The 24,984-nt window shown below is 34.5% G+C and overlaps 1 protein-coding gene and 1 long non-coding RNA gene across 3 annotated transcripts; one reads left to right on the top strand and one right to left on the bottom strand.

Annotated features, from left to right (window-relative positions):
• Positions 1-414: 414 nt before the first annotated feature.
• Positions 415-7,391, top strand: LOC114270280 (syntaxin-22). 2 transcript variants are annotated; one of them, XR_014344807.1, is made up of 8 exons: positions 421-806; positions 3,259-3,352; positions 3,575-3,714; positions 3,976-4,050; positions 5,783-5,940; positions 6,029-6,129; positions 6,817-7,008; positions 7,128-7,391. XR_014344807.1 is itself a non-coding variant. In XM_082895880.1 (7 exons), the coding sequence occupies exons 1-7, from the start codon at positions 619-621 to the stop codon at positions 6,880-6,882; spliced, it is 822 nt and encodes a 273-aa protein (XP_082752006.1). In that variant the 5' UTR covers positions 415-618; the 3' UTR covers positions 6,883-7,391. The 2 variants fall into 2 exon arrangements, 1 of the variants encoding a protein (XP_082752006.1); XM_082895880.1 differs by having other exon boundaries at positions 415-806; positions 6,817-7,391.
• A 270-nt stretch (positions 7,392-7,661) lies between these two features.
• LOC114270302 (uncharacterized) lies at positions 7,662-9,566 on the bottom strand. Its single transcript, XR_014344808.1, has 2 exons — positions 9,284-9,566; positions 7,662-7,976 (listed from the first exon to the last, which is right to left on the bottom strand). It is a non-coding gene; the product is annotated as an uncharacterized LOC114270302 (long non-coding RNA).
• Positions 9,567-24,984: the final 15,418 nt, after the last annotated feature.

Consider the following 24,984-nt stretch of genomic DNA (forward strand, 5'->3'; position numbering starts at 1 on the left):
ATCAAATATTAAAAAACATGTATTCAAAAAATTATTTATTAAATTTATAAAAAAAATAATTTATAATTAGATAATCCGGACACATAGATTTTAATATTCAATTAATTTAATTTTTTATAAATATAATATATTCAATTAATTTATTTTTTTATAAATATAATATACTTAACAAATCTTAATATATAAATAACTCGACTAGCAAATAAAAAATGAGGAGAGATGAAAGAGAGCATTCTGATTTGTTTTACCGCCCTTCACACATCCACGTGCCGTCACCAGAGCCATCAAGGATCCTCTAGAGTGAAATTTTTCTAAAATTTTCTAGAGTAGTACATTGTGTGGTTGAAATTTACTGACAAGTCACATCAAAAAAATTGATGTGACTTGCCAATAAATCTCAACCACACAATATAGCACTGTAGGAAACTAACACGCCCTCCCTCAGATCCGTCAAATGATTGTCCTCTCTCTCTCTCTCATTGATTTTCCCCTAAATCCAGCAAGTAGGGTTTCCAGAATTCTCTTTCCCCCCCCCCCTCTCTCTCTCTCTCTCTCTCTATATTCACACAACATATGCACATATATATTTATACAGATTAGTCGTTAGGGTTTAAAGATATGAGCTTTGAAGATATTGAAGCGGGTCGTCCGTTGAATTCAAGGCGAGACCCTTTCAATGGCAATCAAGACCCCACTCAAGCCGTTGCTTCGGGGATTTTTCAGATCAACACCGCTGTCTCCACGTTTCAGAGGCTCGTCAATACCCTCGGAACCCCCAAGGACACCCCACAGCTCCGTGAGAAATTGTGAGTGCCATCTCTCTACTTTCATGATCTTCCTTTTTCAATTTTTCGAATTGTGATTTTATCTTGGTGAATTGTTATTTATTTCTTTATTTTTTTTGGGTGCGATTAAGCAATTGGGTCAAGTTGGTTTTGTTACAGATATGAACTAAGAGTTTTGAATAAGGATTTATGGTTGTTTTGGGAATTGACTCTCTTAGTAGTTTTTGGGTATTCACGAAAAGAAGCTTTTTTTTTTGGCTAAAGTTGTAACTTCCCAAAATAGCCTTAATAGATGATGAGTTTGACTTAGTGGGTTGTAGAGAAATTTTGGTTATGATGATTAGAAGACTGAACCGGAAGGGGACGATGATAAGCAAATTTGGATTGAGTAGTAAAAAATTGATCTCAGTAATTAATCTGGTTTGGACAAGTTATGGTATTGATGCAGTAATAGATCCGCCGCCATTTGGGCTCAATTCTTGTATGGAATATGCGTAGTATATTGAATTTAGCTTATGTCAATATACTATGAAGTAAGCTTTTAAAAAGCGGCCGCAACCGTTACATAACGCTGTTACGTAACGGTTGTGATAGTTACCGCCACTCATTACGGCCGCTTTTGCAGTGTGATTGAGATTCACCGATGTATCGGCCGTAGCGGCTGATATAGCGGCCGTAACAGCTTGTTACGCACCGTTACGTAATGGTTCTGAATTGCCTCTTTTGAAAAAACACAAAAAAAAAAAAGTTGAAAAATGGGGAAGAGAGATAGAGAGAAGAGGGAAGATGGAGGATTAAGAGATAGAGAGAGAGAATAGGGAAGATGAAGAACATGTTATTGATTTGTTGAAATTGTAAGACCTATGCTGTTTTATTCCGCTGCTATCATTCAACTATTTTATTTGTGTGTGTCTATCTATATATTGTTTGATAATAATAATAATAATAATAATAATAATAATAATAATAATAATAATAAGTGTGATTATTATCTATTTGGCTTAATTAATATATATATATATATATAGGCTTTTATTTATTTTCTTACTTTTGTCATTGTTTATCTTATATATAATAGTTACTGATTGATTTTTTGTATAATATAAAGTCATTAGCTATTAAAATAAAATGTAAAAAACTCAATTTATAGTTATTTAAAAATATGAAATATATTGGATCAAACTTAAAAATTTATAAAAATTGATCAATATTTATTTTAAAACTCAATAAATATGATCATGGAAAAAAAATGTGCATATCGGTAAGTTTTTTTCAAATTGTGCGAAAAATAAAAAAATTCACGGTTCCGGTTACCACAACTGTTACGTTACGGCCTTTACACCCCGCAACCGCGCCACCGCCACCGTTACGGCGACCGCGACCGCGACCGCTTTTCAAAACCTTGCTATGAAGATTTAAATTTATGCAAAATGATTTCCAAGGTCCCCTTACAAGCTAAAACATGGGAAGGAATCCCATCTAAAGCTTCAAATTGGCAATAAGGAGATGATGTGAGTGTTATATATTCTTTGTTTTGATACTCTACCCATTCCTCTCTCTGACTAACTTATCATGCCCAAGTGGAATCTTTATCTGTCTCTTTGCTATACCCAATTTTCTTTTGCTACCAGAACCTTGAAGGTAGGAAGTAGAGGTTATGAATTAACAAGCATTGGAACGATTTAAGAGCCTCTTCACCAATGTTTTAAATAACGGTGGCGGTTACCGTAACGGTAGTGGTAATGCTGACGTGGTTGCGGGGTGTAACGGCCGTAGGATAATGGTGGCGGCAACTGGAGCCGTGAATTTTTTAATTCTTTGCACAACTTTAAGAAAACATACCGATACCCATGTTTTTATTTCAGAATCATATTTAGTGAGGTTCAAAATGATTTTCAGTATTTTTGTTTAGTTTTAAAACATGATCCTATATATATATATACTAATTTGTATATTATTTTAAGTTGCTATGAAATTTTTTCCTATTGTTAGATTTTTTTTTTATTATTTTATACTTTACTAATTATAAACATGAAATCTAAATTTTGTTCAATAACTTTTAACATAGGAGAAATAGATATAAGTTCATATTCAAATATAGTTAAGTAAAAAAGTGATGAAATCTAGTAGAACTTGAAGATTGGACATTCAAAACATGAATAGATAAAATTTTTACTTAAGTTCTATGTAACTCGCAAATAAAAAGAGAAAATAGCAGCATATACAAATTTTATTAAAAAAAATTAAAAAAATAGAAGCGTAATGGTTGTAATGGTGTTGTAGCGGCAATGTAACGCTCGTTACGGCCTTTACGTAATCTGTTTTTCAAAATTGGTTTGTTCTTAGTTGTATATGAGTGGCATCCCTTTTGATGCCTTCTCATGTTTGTCCATGGAATCCTGGGAATGAGTAGCTTCTCACTTTTGGACTTTTTCATTTGGGTGGTCGTTATAGCTTGTTTTTCATCTGGCAGGCACAAGACAAGGTTACATATTGGGCAATTGGTGAAGGATACTTCAGCTAAACTTAAGCAAGCTAGTGAGACCGATCACCGTATTGACGTTAGTGTAAGTTTGTCTTTGACTTTCACTTACTTTTGTAATCTAGTTCATAAAGGGTCTCCTGTGTTTACTTCTGTACTATACGCAGACTTTGTAGTGCCTCCATTTGAGATGGCATTTGCCAATTCTTTTAATTTCTTGATAGAATTAATTAGCGGAAGTGGCTGAAGGAGGCCCCTTTTTTAACTCTCTCCCTCTGTGTGTTGAATGCAATCCTTTTAAATGCAGGCCAGCAAGAAGATTACTGATGCTAAACTTGCAAAAGATTTCCAAGCAGTTTTGAAAGAGTTCCAGAAGGCTCAGCGGCTTGCAGCTGAAAGGGAGACAGCATATGCTCCTTTTGTTCCCCAAGCAGCTCTGCCTTTGAGGTAGTTAGTGTTGGAGGTTTTGCATTTACATGGTTAGGTTTGAAACTAACTTCATGGATTGTGTCCACAAAGTAGTTTTGGGATGTTCATTTACATGACCATCAAATGTGATTGTTTAATCTGTTATGTAGAGAGACAGCCATATTATTTATCAAAAAAACATAGACAGACGACCATATTTCTTGTACTTAAAAATGAAAACTTCCATTTTTCCATGCTGTTTATGTTATGGATTTGAATTTGATTATATTCTATGAACAGCTACACATCCAGTGAGGTCGAAGTAAGTTCAAGTAGGAGTCCAGAACAACGTGCTGTTCTCGTCGAATCTAGAAGGTGAGTTATAATAATTTTGCTCTTTCTAGTTATTGTTCTAATTAGTATATCTGGAGCTAAATAATATTTGATGCATATGTATTAGGTTTATGTAAAGTAATAAATTGCAAATACCTTAATGTTGATTAACTTGACACTTGTTGGACAAGCCTTGACACCTGTTGAATATGCGTCCAAATGTGATATTGTTTTATTATTCAAGTTGAACATGCTATGAGCCTTTGAAAACATACACACTTGAAAAAGAACAAAATGGAGGCCAAAAACTAAAATCAAAATAAAGTTTTTGTATATGTATTAGTATCTCTTCTAGGCTTATCAATTTTTGAAACCTAAACCCTAATAGTTTTTTGTGTTCGTAAAGCCTTGGGGCTTTTTAAAGTAAGACATTAGTATGTACCCAAAAAAAAGAGTAAGACATTAGTGCTTTTTTGTTCCCATTTATTTTTCAGGATTAAAATGTAGAAAATAATTTATTTTCGTTACTTTTCATGTTAAAGTTATAAATTCATTTGTCACGCAATAAATAAACTAATAGGTGTTCTTTCCTATAAAACATATAAATAGATATCTAGTTGCCATGTCCCTGTTGTGTTGATCTTTTTTATTTCATTTTTTCGGAACAATGATGTGTCCATATCATTTTGTGTCTATTCCTCGTGTCCATAGATATGTTCCTTAGGGTGAGCTATTGGCGTTGATGCTAGATGTGGTAAGGCTTGTGCATATATTTGCATGTGTTTAAAATTTCTTTATGGGAAGCTCCAAGCTGACTGGCACACAATTTCCTTCTACCTTTATGATGTATCTGGTTTATCTGATACTGGTCCAGGTTATAACTTAGGTTTCAAAAAATTATTTGGTTTTTAAGGGTTATTTCAATTATTAGGTTTGTTGAATAACTGAGACTTTACACAAAAACACATTCTAAATTAGCTTAAATTGTATTGAAAATTTTGAAAGGCATATTCTCCCTTTCCCTCTTTTCTGAAAGATGTACTTCACATTCACCAACATAAAAGGGATACAATACAAAGCTACAACTCTGATGGTTTCTTCAATGTACATCCTGAGTAGGGACAACCGTGGGGTGGGTGTCTTTCAGCCCCTACATATTGACCTAGTTCCATTGAGGATGACCCCTACTGCAGCACCATTGTATACCGAACTGTGCATTCATGCTAAATCACAATCTCCATGTTCCCCATCAATCTCACCATGACTCAGCGTACCCAGCTCATAAATGATTGAGAGGATGATATCTGTGTGAAGGCACATCAAGAAGAACAAAGAAGACATGATTACAGAAGATGAGGTGCTGATGGTTGAGAGAACAGATTGGAAGAGACCACAAAATTGGATTGGAGGTCTATGTAACTTATCTTAAAAGATTATTGATAAATATAAAAAAAAGAAGTATATATTAGCAAGTTATGCGGATGGCTGTGTGTCAACATGGGGCCTCGGCAGAAAAAAGGTGAGCGGTAGCAGCTGGAGGTCAGAGATAATGTGGTGGATGACTGACTGAATCACAAGAAAACAATGAAGACATGTTTTATTTTATTTCTATTGGGAAGATAATTTGGGAAGTAAAATTATCATATGCTGTGTGGCAAATCTACTTTAAACTGATCCTGCATTTAACCTGATTCAGTTTCAACCTATAGAAAAACTCGGTTTTCTATCCTCATGAAATCTAGTGCTCTTAGCTCCTGCGTAATTTGTGCTACAGGCAAGAGGTTTTGCTGTTAGACAATGAGATTTCCTTCAATGATGCTATCATTGAAGAAAGAGAGCAGGGAATACAAGAAATCCAGCAACAAATTGGGGAGGTGAATGAGATTTTTAAAGACCTTGCTGTGCTAGTCCATGAACAAGGAGTTATGATTGGTAAGTTAGGCCCTTGCTACTCTTTCTACATTTGCGTGGTTTTACTTCTGGTTCATGTTGTTAAATGCCATGAAAAATTGTCTTTCAGATGATATTGGCTCCAATATTGCGGGCTCTCATGCTGCAACTGCACAGGGAAAATCCCAACTTGTACAAGCCGCAAAGACCCAACGATCAAACTCATCTCTGGTAATTTTATGGCCAGTGCCAGTCCTTAGTCTTTTGTTTGCTAAAAAAATTTGGCAACATGTGAGGCACTACTATTACTTGCAGGCTTACAGGCTTTGTTTGGGAAGATCCACTTGAACAGTCTGTATCCTGAAAATCATATAATTTTTGTTTAGATTTTAAACTTGGAATGCCAAAGGGTTAGTTGGTTCCATCATCATGCAATTGACATGTTGGGTCACTTCTGTCAATGAGAAGGCCATTTAGACCATAGTAACAGTGCTTCGGTCAACTTCAAATGTACTCCTGCAGTGATTTGTTTTAAAATTTTGACTTCACAAGAATTTATGATGTTGTGTGAGGCACCATGAATTGTGGGCATTGCTATGGTAGGATTCCTTTAACAGCCCAACGATAGATCCGTAGTCTGAAAACCATTTGAATCTATCATGATTTAGTATTTGGCTGATCAAAGGGGGGGTGTAGTTATTACAATTATGTTAGGGTTGACTTTATTGTTATGCCATTGCTGCCATTGAGGGTACTCTTTGGGTGAACATTTGTATCTCTGTGTCTTCAAATAATAAATTATCTGTTAAAAGACACGCACACACCCACACCCCTCCTCTCACAGTTCTATCTTGAATATTACTCTTCACCATGTAAAAATTTCATGCATCTTTCATTAACTTTTTGTCCTCAACACAGGCCTGCTTGCTTTTGGTGATATTTGGCGTTGTGATTATTATCGTGGTCATAGTACTTGTGGCTTGATCAGAAATATATTTCCCTTCAATAGTAAGAGTGAGCTCGGAATCTGCCAGGAACAGGATGCTATCTCTCAACTGATATCTTTATTGGTTCATGCTGTCTTACAAAGTCATCAATCCTGACTGCAATGTGGATCTTTTGAATCCAAGAGTTCTAATTTTTTTTTTTTTTTTTTTTTTTTTTTTTTTGGTGGAGGAATTCTAGAGTTCTGTTGTATTTCATGACATTAACTTGTTTTTATTTTGCAGGGTGGGCGTTTGTGTTGTGTCTTGTAAATTGTTTTCTGGTTTTTTGGAGTGTAACACAGCTTGTTACATCGCTATCGGTAAAAAATTATTCTTCTGAGGCATTCTCGTCATAATGCTTAGCTGTTGAAATTGAACTGTTTGTAATCGAGTCGGTCACACCTTTGCATTCACTTGGATTGTCATGTGATGCTTGAAAAGAGTCGCTTTGTATGTTACTTTTGGTTGAAATTGCAATCAGATATCAAAAGGAATGTGTATATATCATCTCTCTCTCTCTCTCTCTCTCTGTGTGTGATAACATGAAATATATCCATGTTTCAGCAGTAAGCTTTCCACAAATATGAAGTCATCATGCCAAGGAAAATGGTAAATGAAAATAGGAACCTATGTTTTTCACCATGTTATCCACATAACAATGGATATCAAGACAATTTAAGTGCATATACACCAATTAGATAATAGATGGAGCACTGTTTTGTCCCTTGATATCAGAAATAATTTGGACTCAATGGCACCGGTTTTGGATTCAGCAAGTGATCACGCTAAGAAAAAATAAGGAATAAATAGAGGTGGTTTCAAATCACTGCAAATGTCTGAGTATCTGAATAATGAATAGATGCCAAGACAATTAAAATAGTCGATACAATAGCTGCAATAAAGGTAACGACAGAGACAACTCCAGAGTGTTCCTTGATTCCACAAGGTATTTCCCACACAACAACAGCTTGGGATTTTGAATTGCTACCAGTCTGCGTAAATAAACAGCTGTGATTTCCCGTCAATGTTGCAGAGTATGAATAGGTCAGGTCTGCCAAATTCGACTATTGAAAAGCCATGTTTGCCTACAGGCTGCAAAAAAACATCAATATTTTGTAAGCAAACTTATGAGGATGCACTAGCAAGTATTCAACACAATTCCTACATTGGAAACTAGGTCTCATTGATTCGTCTAGGAGTGTTGGCTAGGTGTTGAATTTACCCTATAGCCAAATTCAAGAGCAAGGGGATAACGCTAATTATTCAGATTGCTGAAGTCTTCTTTTAGTTCCTATTGTAAAATGGTGTGTGCTTGTACATTATGGAGGTTGTCTTCTTCATGTTCCATTTGTTTTGAAGGAAAAAAGTTTTTGTTTAAAATATATTTGCCATTTTTTTGTATTTGGTATGAGGAAAAATGAAAGTCAACAGAAAACGTCTTCTATGGTCAACGGAAAATGGGTTGATTTGGGCAGAATATATTTTCTGAACTAAAGTCTTGCTAATGCCACTACTACTACACAACCACCACCACCACAAGCACCACCACCACCGCTGCCATCATAACCACGCCAACATCTCCACTATCACAAAACCATTAGTGCCATCGTAACCACGCCAACACCTCCACTATCACAAAACCACTAATATGTATTTTTTAGGTTGCAACCAAACACAACAAAATGTTTTCCCATGAAAATATTTTCTGCCGAAATGGACTGTTAGTATGCGCACTGTTCCCCCCCTCTTTTTTTGGAAGCAATCATGTGCAAAGGGAGAGTGATAAGAAAGTGTCATGTTCAATAAATTTCAATTACAACATAGAGTTGTTGATACACGTCATACTGGGCACACCCGATGCTATGCCATTACCCACAATCATGTAGGTCAGGTCATACTGGGCATATCTAAATAAGGCATGCTTTGTTTCGAAGTTTTAAGGTGCTTGGGAGCTTCTATAAACCTTATATACTTTATACAATCTTCTTTTTCTTTTTCTGTATGTTTTTTAATATCGACGTTATTGGAAAACAGCCATCTTCATGAACGATGATCCACTAACCAGAAAAATGGAGATTTGAGATACATTTAATGAGTAGGAGACTCTATGAACAATCCTAGTAAAAAATTAATATAACTTCCCAATAAATTATTTCCCCATTTTTTAAAAATTCCAAGAGTTCTCAATATTGATTTCGAGTCCATTGTTATGTCCTGATATAATAATATTACCGACGCGATCCTCAACAGCTGATTGATTTGAAACAACTATGGGTAACTCCAAATTTGTTTCTCCAAAAACAGCTGCATCTGTAAAAACTGCATCAAATAGTACAAACTCATATACCACTGAAATGAGAACTATGATTATAACCTCGTATCAAGAAGAAGGAAAATACTTCACCACCATGCTGGAGAAGATGTTGGAGCTCAAATGGATCTGCAAAAATACCCCAGGGCAGTCTTTCTACAGTTTTGATTTTGCAGAAGTGTCTGGGGAGCTCAGCTATGGACTCTGGCCGGATGCTCAGTCTGATGGACGAAGATAAGCAACGAAGAGAACCTTCACCAATTAGATGGCGTTTCAGAACAGACAGACAGACTTGGCACAAGATTGAGTTTTTCTTGCAGCAGTCCACACAAGCCAAGGGGAAGATTGTTTGCTATGAAATTTTGGAAATCAGAGTCGAGCAAGCTATCGTGTTTCTCAAAATAGGGTTCTGTAATATATTTCTTTAAATTGGGCAAACCATTTTGTAAAATAAATTGATTTGTATTTAATTGATCTATTACAAGATTGTTGTGTTACAAATCAGAGTGGCATTATATAAGAGAGGGTTTGGATAGTAGGTGTAGTGTAGTGGAGGTGGTAGGTGAAGTGGGTGTTAGTGGAGATGGTAGGTGGAGGAGTAAATTGGTAAATTCTAACAGCCCCCGCAAACTCAAGGAGGATAGAAACTAACCAACTTGAGTTTGGAGAGAGGAACAAAACAAGAAAATACAGAAAAAGAAATAAAAAAAATAGGAGACACTGTATGGTCGTGTCAGACCGTTGGTGAAGATACTGAAAGGTGGTGCCATAACGTGGTAGAGGACACTGGATGGTGGGTGTCATAACGGTGTAGAGGACACTGAATGAGGGTGTCATAACGTGGTAGAGGACACTGTATGCTAACCGGAATCAAATGTCGGGACAGTTTATGGGGTCATGTCGGACCGTTGAAAATGCTAACCGGAATCAATGTCGGGACAGTTTATGGGGTCATGTCGGACCGTTGAAAATGCTAACCGGAATCAATGTCGGGACAGTTTATGGGGTCATGTCGGACCGTTGAAAATGCTAACCGGAATCAAATGTCGGGACAGTTTATAGGGTCATGTCGGACCGTTGTAAAAGGTTGCACCCTCAAAAGGTGTGCCTAATTTTGTCAAAAGGCGTGCCATCAAAAGGCGTGCCCACTTTATCAAAAGATGTGCCATGAAAAGGCGTGCCAATTTGTCGGGCGGCAAGAGGCGCGCAATGCGCGTGGCTGGCCCTGGCTATTTAAAACAAGGTTGAGGCGAAGGCTGTGCATACGAGTCTGAAACCTCTGAACGCTCGGAGAGCTTGTCTCTGCAAATCTTGAAACACCCGGAAACCAACCCTTCTCTGAAACACTTAGCAACTCAAGAACATGGCCTCTTCTTCCCGTCCAGCTACCCAGAACCTGCTCACGCTCTTTCCAGAACTGAACGAGCCCACAAGAGAAATAACTGGTGCGGTGGCCAGTGAACCGCAACCAAACACCTCTGGTTTTGCTCCATTGAACTTTCCGATGCGGTCGGTGGAGCAAAGAATGGCAGTGCAGTCGGATGTGGAGGCCAATCAGTATACGCTGAAGGCATGTGTGGAAAGCATGACGGCGGTCACAAACTTGTCGAACCGGCTGCAGAGTAGGACAAATGAGGTGCAGCAATTAAACTCCCAGCTGGCTCTGCTCCAACGCATGTATAAGGATGCGCGAGCAGAGATAAGCGTGCTAAAGGCAGAAAACAAGGAGCTGAAGCGGAAGGCCACCGTGATGTTCCGATTTGGAGGTCCGCCATATGCTGCAGTGGAGGAGCAGGGAGTAGTGATCGTGCCCAGTGGAGTGGGAAACACAGAGGTAGCACCGTCAAGGGCCTCTCAGGACGGAGGCAAAAAGAAAAGACCGGCAGTAGAGTAGAGAAGGGAAAAGAAAAATCCCTCCTGGGGGATCCTGGGGGATGGAGGTGGTTGTTGTTGTTGTTGTTTTTTTTGTTTTTTTTTGTTTTTTTTTTTTTTTGTTTTTTTTTTTTGTGTTTTGTGTGGTGTAAAATGGTGATCGGGGTTAATCCCGGAGAGGAATAAAATATGTGTGTTGTGCAAAGTTGTAAATTGTTTTTTTTTTTTTTTTTTTTTTTTGGATGGGTTATTTGAAAGAGATTAAAAAAAAAAAAAAATGTTTTGATAAAGTGGAGACAAGCGCATGTGATAAAGTGGAGAGAGAGGATGTTGGGTTTGCAGATGAGCATGTTTTGGGTTAAAAATAAAATAAAATAAAAAAAAAGGAGGATGGATGTGCAAAAGGTGTTGGAGGGATGGGTTGGAAAGGTAGACATATCGTGGATGGAGCATATTCGGTCTGACCCAACTCAAGTGCATTTTGCAGTGATTGGAGCATATACTTAGTGCAGTCCACCATCTGTTATTTTAAAGGTAGACATATTTTGGGCCATACACTCCTTGCTTTTCCATGATTTTCTTGAGGCTTCTTGGTGTGATCAAGTAACAAGTTATATTTTGATAAGCAACTCTAATGAACAAGACGAGAAACACAACTAGTAGAACCAACAACACCACTGTGGCCATCGTAGAGAGAGAGGAGGTGGGTGTGTGTGTGTGAGCTGCTGGGTTTGTGTTAGAGAGAGAAGAGAGAGCGATTGAGATAAAGAAACAGCTCTTGAGGTTCGCACAGTACACATCACATGCACGTGTGGATGAGAATGGGAAGGCTTTGTGGAGATGGGTATATGACCCGGCGGCGAACCCGAGAACGTTCCCGACCGCCATGAAGAAGGAATATAAAGAGTTGGCGGTTCGCATTTTCCGTTGGTTGTTGCCGGAAAGATCGACGCCACAATTATTATCTTCCGCAGCGACGATTTCGACGGCGCCGGCGGTTGTTGAACTTCCAAAGCCGATGGTGGGGGTCGCTCACTCTCCATAGTCCGTAGTATTCGGCGCAGCTGGGATGGTGAGGTTGTCTGTGTGTTTTCTGGAAGAGAGAGTTGCCGAGAGGGAAGAGGTGCTGAGAGAGATGAGTGAGTTTGTTGCAGCGAGAGAGACCCAACAGAGAAAATTGCAGAGAGAGAGAGATGGTGTCCATATCCCTCCCCATGTGTATGTCTTGGGAGAGAGAGAGCCCGAGTCAGCCCATGTCTGTTTTGTGTTCTTTGGTCTCTAGAGAGAGAGAGAGAGGTAAGAGAGAGGAAGATGAAGTTACAGTCTGGGCATGTGTAGAGGTCCGGCGGGCGGCTAAGGCGAGGCTGCCGCCCGCCGGTGAAGCAGAATGACCAGGTTATTAACCTTGCTCTGATACCATGTAAAATAAATTGATTTGTATTTAATTGATCTATTACAAGATTGTTGTGTTACAAATCAGAGTGGCATTATATAAGAGAGGGTTTGGGTAGTAGGTGTAGTGTAGTGGAGGTGGTAGGTGAAGTGGGTGTTAGTGGAGATGGTAGGTGGAGGAGTAAATTGGTAAATTCTAACACATTTTGAGTTTTGGCATCAGAATTTGAGTTACACTTGCCCCCCTGAAAGTCAAGAAAGATACAGAATAGATAAAAGTTCAAGAAGCTGGCTACAAATAGGATGGTCTACACAAGGCAATGAACCACCCACCTAAAACAATGTAATATTTTACTAAATGACAGGCAAAAACATACAGAATAAAAGAAATACTATTAACACACAAGAACTCTGAGGGTGGGAGTCCATTCAGCAGATCACAATGATGACTCTAATGGTTGCCCAATTTTTTGGTATCAATGATGCTAGGGCACTGGGAAATAAAATTAGAAGTGATGATAATTAAAACAACAATTTTCTAGCTGAACATGTGTATCAATTGAAGGCCAAGAAATTATGATGGCTAAAGCATGTATCAGCTGGGCAATTTGCTTTGGAAGGTTTAGGTGTCAGTTGTGCATGTATGATGTTTCTTTAGCTTTTCTCTTTTTAAGACTTTTCAAGCTTGGCATCAATGGCAAAGATGGAATGTAAATTCATGTAGAATTTTTACTAAACCATTACAAATAGTTGGCCATTTATGCATAGGAAAAAGTATCTTGAACAAAAACATTAGTACCAGAGCAAATAGCTAGGCTTGTTAATCGGGCTGGGCCCCAAACTTATGTTCACTCACTTAGGCACAAGTTCAGCCCAATCGACAAACACTTTCCTTGGTTTCAGGCCGTGCTCGGGCTGACCTAAATTAGTAGTTTTTTTTTTGGTTAAATGTTGTTAGTGAAAAACGACTCTCCACGAGCTAACCAAGTTTTAAACCCAAGTCGTTAGGATCATAGAATCAACACCTAGCTAACAATTCATGCGTGATTTCTTTTTTTTTTTTATTATTATAACAGCATTTAAATATATATAATATTTTTGAGCTAGAACATATATAAGAAAATGAGCTTTTTACTATTTTTATTATGGAATTATGATGGAGTTATTATGGAATTATGATGGAATTATGGAGTTAGAGACGAAGTAGGAAACAAGAGGATGGAGAGAATTTATATTGTTTATTATGTTGGCTTAAAAGCCAATTTATAGAATACATCTTACATATACAAACAAAACCATAAAGTCATCCTAGTCTATTCTAACATTATTACATTGTAGAAAATTAGCACACCAATACAGTCAAAATTTTGCACCTTTCCTTCAAAGGCTATAACCTAGACATAGGTTTGGACAAAAGTTCTACAAAAAATAAATACAAGATCAAAAAAGTCTTGAGAAAAATAAATAAAAACCTACCATTATTGGCCATATTCTAACAAACTACAATTATATACACTATCTACCCTCCCCGATTTTCAAATGGATAGACTGAAACAGATAAGATTTGGCTGATCTTTTGTCTGACCACTTTTTGCCTAATAATGCAGGTTGCTCCACGTGTCCTGGATAATGTTGGAGTCGATCAGGAGACAGTTGCATGTGATAGTGGGGTCCACTATATTCCATCCCGTTGATGAGATTGTGATACTCTTCATCAGTCTCTGATGGAGGGGAGTCAGGATCTAGCTGTATTGTTCATTCTGAAAATGTTTTACATCATCCGCGGTCATGGCTGGTTCCAATGGAAGATTCAAATTATTTCTCTTTTTGAGATTTAATAACATGTCAAGAGCCTCATTAATTTGTGTAGGAGACCTTTGATATGTTATGAAAAAATGAGTTACAAATAGTATTTTACCATCTGTGACCATAAATGGAAATTTTGCTGAGCCATGAATATTAGAAACTGCTTTTGAAACAGATATTAGACTGTCTATCCAATATTTTGTTAAAGAAAGTTTTTAAATAGTTTCCAATCGCTCCCTCCTGCGATCTTCATCCAAATAATCATCTTCAAATTCAAAATCTTCAGTTTCTTTAAGATACCAAATTTGGTATGGTTAGAAAAAATGTTCTCGTTCCCGCCAACAAACAGTGCTAGAGATCTAAAAAGTAAAATATTTACTCCATCAGAAGCCTTTTACTACCCATGAGAGCATTGCTTTTATGATCATTGGATATTCTATCCATTAGATTGGATCTAAAATTTGTAAAATAACTTGATTAGTTATTCCCCAATCTATGTCTTCAAAAAATCACATGTCATGGTTTGCCATGATGGTTATTTTAAGAATTCCATCTTTAAAATTTAATTTATCATAGGATCATTCTAAGATTTGTCTAATCTTATCACGATGATCCTCAACTTGATGTTTGATTATCATAAAAATTTCTTTTGGAAGCAAAGTTCTTCCTTTTTCAAAAAGACAAATTCTTTTTATTTGTTCTAAAACTAGATCAAAAAACTTATCTGATATGAGGTCTGATAGCTGAAGAAAATTGTTTATTTTTTTAAAAATTAAAATTTTCATTCCAATTCATTTGTTTAAGGATACTGAAACAAAGATTTTGCAAATATTTTAATTTAACTGTTTGCTCAGCTAATTTGTTGGTCATAATTCCCATGTGTTTTCGAAATTTCACTTTGTTGTCTACAATGTGAGTTTTCCAAACTCCATTGAGTTCTGTATAAATTTCTCTGGATATACCAAGGTTGAAAAAATCTTTTATCTTAGATTCATCTGGTTTAGATGTCTGAATATTAGTTAAAACTGGGTTAGTTCTCATTTGACAAAAATTCTTTTGATAAACAGGCATAGCTGGTGCATTGTAAAAAGCTTTTTTAGCTTTGGTCATGCTATCATAGGATTTATAGCTTGCTCCTGAAAATCCCCAAACTTGCATTTTGCAATCATTCTATTATGTGTAAATTCCAGGTTGTCTTCCTAAAAACACAACATAAATTTTTTCTTGTCTGAGAATTGTTTTTTTAGCAATTGTCACCCAATCTCCTTGAGCGAATTGTCTACCCTTATCCATTTTTTCCTCTTAGTCTAAGGTCTTCTGCAAAAATTAAAATTACTTGTTTAGTAATTTAATTTTTTGAAACAATTTTTACTAAGAAAATCTGCAAGAAAATTGTTAGTACTTTTAAAATGTTCTACCTCAAAAGTATATTCTGAAATTTTATTATACCAGGCTTATCTTCTTTCTTGCTCAATAAGTTTTTTATTGATCAAAAAATCTCTTACTGCCTTATTATCAGTGCGTACAATAAAATTTTCAAGGGCTAAATAAATATGAAAACTTTTTATTGCCAATTTTATTGCAAGTAATTATTTTTCAAAAATAATATATTTCTATTTATTTGGTTTAAATGTTCTAGAATTATATCCACAAATTAATTCTTCTTTTTGTAATTTTATTGGTATTGAAGTTTTTCTTGGTCTAATCCCATTTTCTGATAAAGATATCTTTTTATCATGCCATAAGTTACTTGGTATTGCTTTAAAAACACATCCACAACATGTTTCTGAGGCATCTGTTTCTAAAATTAATTTATCATCTGTTTTAGAAAGATAAACATTTGGTAAAATTTTAACATTTTCTTTAATTTGTTTAATTAAAATATCCTTTGTTGTCCGTTCAGAAACAACATTTTTCCTTAATTTGGTTAACCAATGAATTTCTATTTTTGAAAGATTTTTGATAAAATTTCTTCCATAATTTAAAATACCTAATAAACTCTGTAATCGTGCTATGTTTTCAATAGTGTCAGGAAAATCTCATATTTTTTACAAAATATGTTGTAATTTAAACCTTTCTAATCTAAAATTATTCCCAAAAATTCAATTAATTCTTTTTCTAGTTCAATCTTTTATGGAGATAAAATAATTCTATATTTTTAGAATTTTTTACAAAATAATTTTAAATGTTTCTTATGCTCCTCCCGGGTTTTAGAGAAGATAAGTATATCATCAACATAAACTACACAACAATCTTTAAGATCTTTAAAAATTGTATCCATCCACTATTGAAATACCTGTGGTGCTATATTTAACCAAAAAGGCATAACATGCCAGTGGTAATGTCTTCTAGGTGTACTGAAAGCTGTCAATTTTTTGACTCTTCAGTCAATTGAATTTGCCAAAATCCATTCTTATAATCAAATTTGTTAAAGATTTTTGATCATTTGGTTAAATTAATCAAAACATCTTTTCGTGGAATAAAATATCCATCAAATTCTAAATTTTCATTTAGCCATTTATAGTTAACTATCATTCGGGTTTTTCCTCTTTTAATTTCAACATGGTTTCTTACCATAAAAGTTGGACTAGAGTGAGGGCTTCAAGTTTCTTCGATTAACTTTTTGTTTAAAGTTCTTAGAGTTGAATATCAAATTCATCTATATCTTGTCTAGTATAAATCATTGGTCTTACTCTAATGATAACATTAGGGTCTTTTAATTTTAAACTACAATAACACGGTCTACGTTGCCATAGCTTTAATTGATGTTCACTAAAATTTTCTTCCACAATTTTATAAATCCAATATGATTCATCAATATTTTTTATTATTGATGATGGGAGTTAAATCACCATGCGAAACGGACGTAAACTCTTTATCACAAATATATTTATGCTGTTTTAACAAGGGAATATGAATTAAGATATTGTTTATACTTAATGAAATGGCTTTTTCTGTATTTGCGTTGGAAGGTATTTATATATAAAATTATTTCCCAGAAGGAAATCGCCATGCATATAAGGAAAACATAGAATTTTTGGTATAATGAACTTGTTATCATGTAACCAAATAGCTATAGTTTTAGCCTTGAATTGTATGGAAGTATGGTTGTCATCAATTTCAGTAAGCAAAATTGGATGTTTCATTAATATCCATTTTTCTTTTGGGATGACATTCCATTTACATGAGCTGATTGTAGCTCCTGTATCTATGAGAACACTGAGGCTATAGAGTTTATAACTTGCAAAATTAAATGTTCTCAATACATATGTGTATCTTCTTTTTCCTTGGCTAGGAGAAAAAATAATATCATCATTTTTTTTTGAAAATGATACATATATACAGACTTAATATGTTCAGATTGTTTTCATGTTCTTGGAAAAATAGAAATCTGAACATTTGTTGAAGTAATAGATTCATGATTAGAATTATTATTCAATTCACCAATGCTTAAATTTGAAAATGATTTGTTAGGAAAATCTTTTTCAAATACAGAAGTTGATCTTTTAATTTTTGGAACTGTATTTTGAATATATAAATTTTTTCCTTACGCTTGTATTTGCATTTATGCAGGATTTTTTGTTTTAGAAAATTCTCCTTGTTCCACTAAGTCATGGATTAACCATTGTTGAGGGACTTCTAAATCACTCCAATTCATTAGACACGGTTAGATTACCGTGTCAAATGGTCTAAGTTCAAAGATTTTAACGATTTTATTATCATTTGATCTTGTTTTTGTTTTAGGAAATTTGGTTAATTCATGAATTGTTTTCCAACGAATAACCAAATCATAAATTCGATTTCATTCCTAATTCTTGTGTTTTAATTCTTATTCTAACTGTGTCTTCAAGATTAGGATCATTTATGGAAATAAAAAAATTTGGTCTAGCATCAAACCAAACTACTCCATTAGCCAAATTAGATTGAATTCCTCTAATGATTGCTTTCATTGGATCGGAAAATCTTTTATCAAAAATTATTACCAAAATAGGAGTATCTATCCTTTGGCGGAATAAAGCTATTATGGTTACCTGTATTAATCCAATATGAATATATTGAATTTCAGGATATTTCTTTTTCCATCTTGCAACCTTTTTCTTATAAAAAAAAAGAATATCAATATTTCATTCTTCTGACCATTTTGCTTGAGTATTGCCACTGTATTGTTCAAACACTCTTGCTGAAAAGAAGTTGAATTTTGAAAGTTTGTAAATTTTTGGCACAGCAACTTCTTGCATTTTTTCGAATTTTGTTAATTCTTTTTCAGTATACGTTTTTTCTTCTCCGATTACATCTCCAAGTTGAATGGCTTGTAATTCTTCTGGAGATATACTATCTGCTTCTTGAGATATTTCTTGACTATTAATATTAGTCGTCATGAAGATTAGTTCTTCATCTGAACTTTCTTCATCACTAGAAATTTCGTATAAGATTTCTTCTTCATCAGAAATTTCTTTGCCATATATTATTTTAAAATCTTGTTCTTCAAGAACTTTGATCATTTTCTTTGCACTTTTTTCCCTTTTTGGGCATTCGAGTGCATAGTAATATTCTTCGTTACAAATGTAACATTTACAAGTTTTCTTTTTTGAAACACTTATTGGTTTCTTTTTTCGAATATACTTTTTCTTTTTTGAAAAAAATTTATTTTTTTTCCAAGGTTTCCATTTATATTTTCTATGTTTTTTGGAAAATCTTTTTCATTTAGGAAATGTATTATAACCAATTTTCCAATTTCTTTCAAAATTTTATCATAACATTTTTGACTATATTGTGAGTTGAAAATTTGATTTTTTATTTGTTTTTTCACTTTTACTTCTAGACACAGATCTGCTATCAGTTTTAGAAGATAATTAATGCGAAGAACAAGATTATCATATTCTTTTTTCTTCATTTTTTTGAGAAAGTTATGATATGTTTTAATACATAATTCATCCCATAGATTAGGAAATTTATGAAAAAAATGATCTAACCAGGGTTGATTTGCTGGTAAATCAATATGATAATAATATTTTTTAAAAATTTGAACATAGTCTTCAAAAAGACAAATATTACATAATTGTAATTTAGTCAAAATATAATTTGCATTTACTTGCAAATTAGTATCTTCTGCAAAGCCACATAAATTTTCTTTTATGATTTTTGGAAATTCAACTAATATTGTATTAAGTGTGAGAAAAATTGCCAACAAAGCTGTTTTTTGACTTTTTCCAATTTCAAATTTTTCCCACTATCTTTAACATTGCAACACATCTCCCTGGAGAGTTGCTTCAATATAATCAAGGCATTTTTCTTTGACCAACTATTTTTATAATTGGTAATAATGATGGACAAAGATTGTGCCCAATCATCAATTACTTGTGGCTGATCCGTAAATGGAACATAAAACAAGTCTAAATAAGTACCATTTTGAGCTATTGGATACTTATGATTATTATCTTTTCTAGATATTATTGGCTTCGGTGTAGGATTGGAGGTACTACCAGTATTAGTATCATTTTTAACTTCATTTGTTTGAATAAAGTTAAAATTTTCTTCATCTCCCCATGTGCCAAATAATTCGGGATCAATTGGCTCTTCTGCCTTTCTTTTCCCTTTGTTTATTTCTGATGAAATATCTTGATCTATTGTTTCTTCGGATGAGGATGAGGATGATTGGCTATCATCATCATTAGTTGACATATTGATATCATAATTAAAGTGCTGTAAAAGGGCTTTATGTTTTAGATAAGTTTCTCTTATTTGATCTAGTAGCCTATTTCTTTCATTAATACCTAACTCTGGATCTTTATATAATTTTCTCCAATAATCTAATATTTCAACAGTATTTTCACATTCAGTCCTATTATAGGTATTGGTTTGAAATACCATAGTATATTCTGTACTATAAAATAGCCTAAGAATGGAGTTATCTCCTGGACTATTCATTCCATCATTATTTATGAAGGATATAGTTTCTAATTTTGTCACAAAATTGTTTATTTGATTTTTTGCTTCTTTGTTTAAGTCAATATTTATTATAGAACCTAAATTGTCTATTTTAGATCTATAGACTCAACTTTGGTTTCTAGATAATTTTGATTTATTTTTTGATTTTTATCTAATTTAGAAAATCAAGAACACATAATATCAGTAATATTATTTAAACTGGAACAGACACTATTTATATTTGCAGACTCTTTAGTAATATGCAAACTATGGTCATATTTATTATTTACACTATTTTTTGTATTTCCAAAGCATATTTTATCTTCAAAGTTAATTGCTATTATAGATTGTTGTTGGTACCTAAGACCCTCCTAGTTTATTTATCTGATGCTTAAAACCTCTCTTATGATCTTAAAGACTTAAAGATGCCTAATTATGGCCACTAGTCAAAAGATCTTAATGAGTATATGGGCTTTGACATACACTAAACATATAGGTTTTACAACAACTATAAATGAAACAAATAATTATGAAGATATAAAACACAAAGGATACACAATTAAAGACTAACATTTTCTGAATTTTTTTTTATATCATTCAGAACACCATATACACTTATATATATATATATATATATCAAAATTTATACATAGATAGAAATACTTATATACCTTGATCTTGCTTTCAAAAGCTCTTTACCAAGCTCTGATACCAATTACCAAACAAAAAGGAAAGAAGCTTTTTACTATTTTTATTATGGAATTATGATGGAGTTATTATGGAATTATAATAAAGTTATGGAGTTAGAGACAAAGTAGGAAACAAGAGGATGGAGAGAATTTACATTGTTTATTATGTTGACTTGAAAGCTAATTTATAGAATACATCTTACCTATTTAAACAAAACCATAAAGTCATCCTAATCTGTCCTAACATTATTACATTGTAGAAAATTAGCATACCAATACGACCAAAACTTTTCACCTTTCTTCCAAAGGCTATAAGCCTAGACATAGGTTTGGACAAAAGTTTTACAAAAAACAAATACAAGATCAAAAAAGTCTTAAGAAAAATAAATAAAAACCTATCATTATTGGCCATATTCTGACAAACTACAATTATAGACATAATTATATAGACATTAACATACATAAAATTTACCAAAATATTATCATCGTTCGGGCCAAGCCTAGATCAGGGTGAGCGAGGCTTAGCTCAAGCTCCTCCCACATTTGTATTCACACTTAATTTTCTAAGTAGCTGATCTCAACCCAAACTCATACTAAGTTCATCCCAGAAAAGCTTGGGCACAAAAGCAAGCTTCAGGCTAGTCCAGCCTAATTAACAATCATAACAATAGCAAAAGACCTCATAACAAACCTTCAAAATTGAAAAAATAAAACAAATGCTCATATAAAATTGTAGCACGAAGCATAGTGGTTCATTAACTATCACAACCTAACCCCATGGGCTTAGGGTTGGAATTGCAACTTACTAAGGTATTCTATCTGTAGCAAATTAAATTGAGCTAGCGAAAATAAAAATAATTAAACAGAAAAGTACTCAATTTTACTATTTTAATCAGAGAAAATATATCTATAGGGCTTTTATTATTTTATTATTTAGTGACCGGCCCCGAGTAGAACCAAAAGGGAGCAAAAATATATTAAAAAAAGCAAAAAAAAAAAAAAGACAAAATAGTGGTTCAACATCAATCCTCGTGCAGGTTCCATTACGTGAGGTTATGGGTTTTCCCTACATCTTGTTACCTGAAAGGGTAACAACTATAAGCATACAGTAGAGTGAGAAATATTATGCCAAGAGTATAGGGAATACAAAATAACCATGGATAGTTAGTTAGGCCAAAACATTTACATAACTCAATTTGGTGAATAAATCATTTAAGTGGCAGAAACTGAAATACATAAATTATGTAAATAAATAACCATAACCATGGTACAGAATAGAACAGAATAGAGGTCACAGGAGTGACAGTCAGAATAGAGGTCAATGGATCCATGACAAACAGCGGACACAAGTGGTGAAATAGAGGCCAATGGTTATTTAAGTCCCCCAAGGCATGGGACTCTCGTGGTGGTACTTACCAAACATAATTGTTTATAAGAGCATAGTCAAATATATACTAATATTTAAACAAACATATCAATGGGTTTCATTGTAAACAAATAGAGTTCAAAAAATAACCCACATAATTGAAATATTAATATAATTTATAAAATGTAACTTGTATAAAATAAATTATGGTAAGTTAAAACATACGTAAAATATATTATAGTGACTCAAGGTATAATAAAACTCACCTTAATATTGAGTCTTAGTACTTCCCTCCTATTTTTGCTGTATTCTCTTGCTTCTATCTTTCTCTCTCTCTTTTTTTTTTTTATTTTTTTTTCTTTCCGTTTGATCCCTTACTATTTCACAGCCCCCCTCCCTTCCTTATATGCACGTTGCTTGGTGCTAATTCATCCCATTATGATGACCCCATGTTGCTGACTCACCTCTTCTATTTGTTTAGATGGCACATGTGGTTTAATTTTATATGTTCAGGACAATTGCCAAATCTCCTCTAATTAATGTTTGATTTGCTAATCTCCAGAAAATCTCCTACATCATACATTAGATAAAGGCAAATTGATTCTTTTATGTATATATATATATATATATTATTTTGCCTTAATTTTTACATTGACTCTAATGAATAAATTAAATTATACTTTATAGCATACCATCATAATATTAATTATTTTGTTTTACTATTACATATTATTATTATTCTTATTCTATATATTTATTTTATTATTATTGTCATTATTAAATAATATATTACCACATACAACCATAATTATATAATTATAAATATTTATGTGATATTTAATTAAATGTTCAGGGTGTCACATTTTTCCCTTCCTAAATAGAAGTTTGTCCTCAAACTTGGCGTACCTTAATTTTCGAAGAGGTGTGGGTATTTGGCTCTCATTTGACTTTTTGTCTCCCACGTAGCTTCTTCGATACGATGATTTCATCATAAGACCTTTACTAGTGGTATGGTCTTGTTTCGGAGAACTTGATTACGACGATCGAGAATCTGCACTGGTTGCTCTTCATAAGAGAGATCCTCTTGAATTTCCAGGTTCTCATAATCAACAACATGTTCTAGATCTCGAAGATACTGTCGAAGCATTGAAACGTGAAACACATTGTGGACATTGGATAGTTTAGGTGGTAGTGTAAGGTGATAGGCTATAGGACCAATCCTTTCCAATATCTCGAATGGCCCGATGTAACGTGGGTTTAGCTTTCCTCGCTTTCCTAATCGGATAACTCCTCTTGTTGGTGAGATCTTGAGGAACACATGATCCCCTATTTGAAATTCCAAGTCCTGTCTCTGTGTATCTGCATAACTTTTTTGGCTGCTCTGAGCAGTGCGAATTCATTGTTGGATGAGTTGCATTTTCTCACTTGTGACTTACACGATCTCGGGGCCTAATAATTTCCTGTCCTCGACTTCCGTCTAGCATAGAGGTGATTGACATCTCCTTCCATACAGAGCTTCGTACGGCGCCATTCCAATGCTTGCCTGATAGCTGTTGTTATAGGCGAATTCCACTAAAGGTAGGTGCTCATCCCAATTACCTTTGAGGTCCAACACGCATACCTGTAACATGTCTTCCAACGTCTGGATCGTTCTTTCGGATTGCCCATCTGTTTGTGGGTGATAAACAGTGCTAAATTTCAGTGTGGTTCCCAAAGCTTCTTGCAATTTGTTCCAGAAGTGAGACACAAAGCGAGGGTCTCGATCAGACACGATCGAAATTAGGATACCATGAAAACGAATAATTTCCTTGATGTATAAAGTGGCAAACTTATTAAGGGAGTACATGATTTTGATTGGTAGAAAATGCGCTGACTTTGTCAGTCGGTCTACTATAACCCCTATTGCATCATTCTGCGAAAATGATTGTAGTAGCCCGACCACGAAGTCCATAGTAATGTGCTCTCGTTTTCATTCAGGAATATGGAGTGGTTGCAGCAGTCCTGCAGGTCTCTGATGTTTTACTTTAACACGCTGACAATGCAGACATTTGAAGACATGGCTTACTATGTCTCTTTTCATTCCTGTTCACCAGTAGTGTTCCTTCAGATCATGGTACATCTTTGTGTTACCAGGATGGACTGCAAATCTCAAGTTATGAGCTTCCACTAGTATCTTCTTCTTGAGTTCCGGGATGTTGGGTATGCAAATTCGATTTCTAAATTATAGTAAAATCAGGATCAGGCATATTCCATTATTCCTCGTACTTTTTCTTCAAAAGTTTATCTTCCCATTGGCACGCTTTAATTTCTTCAATTAATGCAAGTTCCACGGTTATATTGGCGAGCAGTTCATTGATCTTGCGAGAAACGAGAGTACATGCCAAACTTCTAGTCGTCTTTCGGCTCAGTGCGTCTGTCACCATGTTAGCTTTGCCTGGATGGTGATGGATCTCTACATCATAGTCTTTCATAAATTCTAGCCACCGCCGTTGCCTCATATTCAGTTCCTTCTGTGTGAACAGATATTTAAGACTTTTGTGACTAGTGTAAATCTCACAGGTTGTACCGTAGAGATAATGATGCCAGATTTTGAGGGCAACAATTACCGCAGCCAATTCCAAATCATGAGTCGGGTAGCTCTTTTCGTGAGTCTTTAATTGTCGCGACGCATAAGCAATGACTTTTCCATTTTGCATGAGAATGCAACCCAAACCATTGTATGAGGCATCACTATAA

This window comes from Camellia sinensis, chromosome 11 (genome assembly GCF_055761805.1).
Source record: "Camellia sinensis isolate YWXY chromosome 11, ASM5576180v1, whole genome shotgun sequence".
Lineage (NCBI taxonomy): Eukaryota > Viridiplantae > Streptophyta > Magnoliopsida > Ericales > Theaceae > Camellia > Camellia sinensis.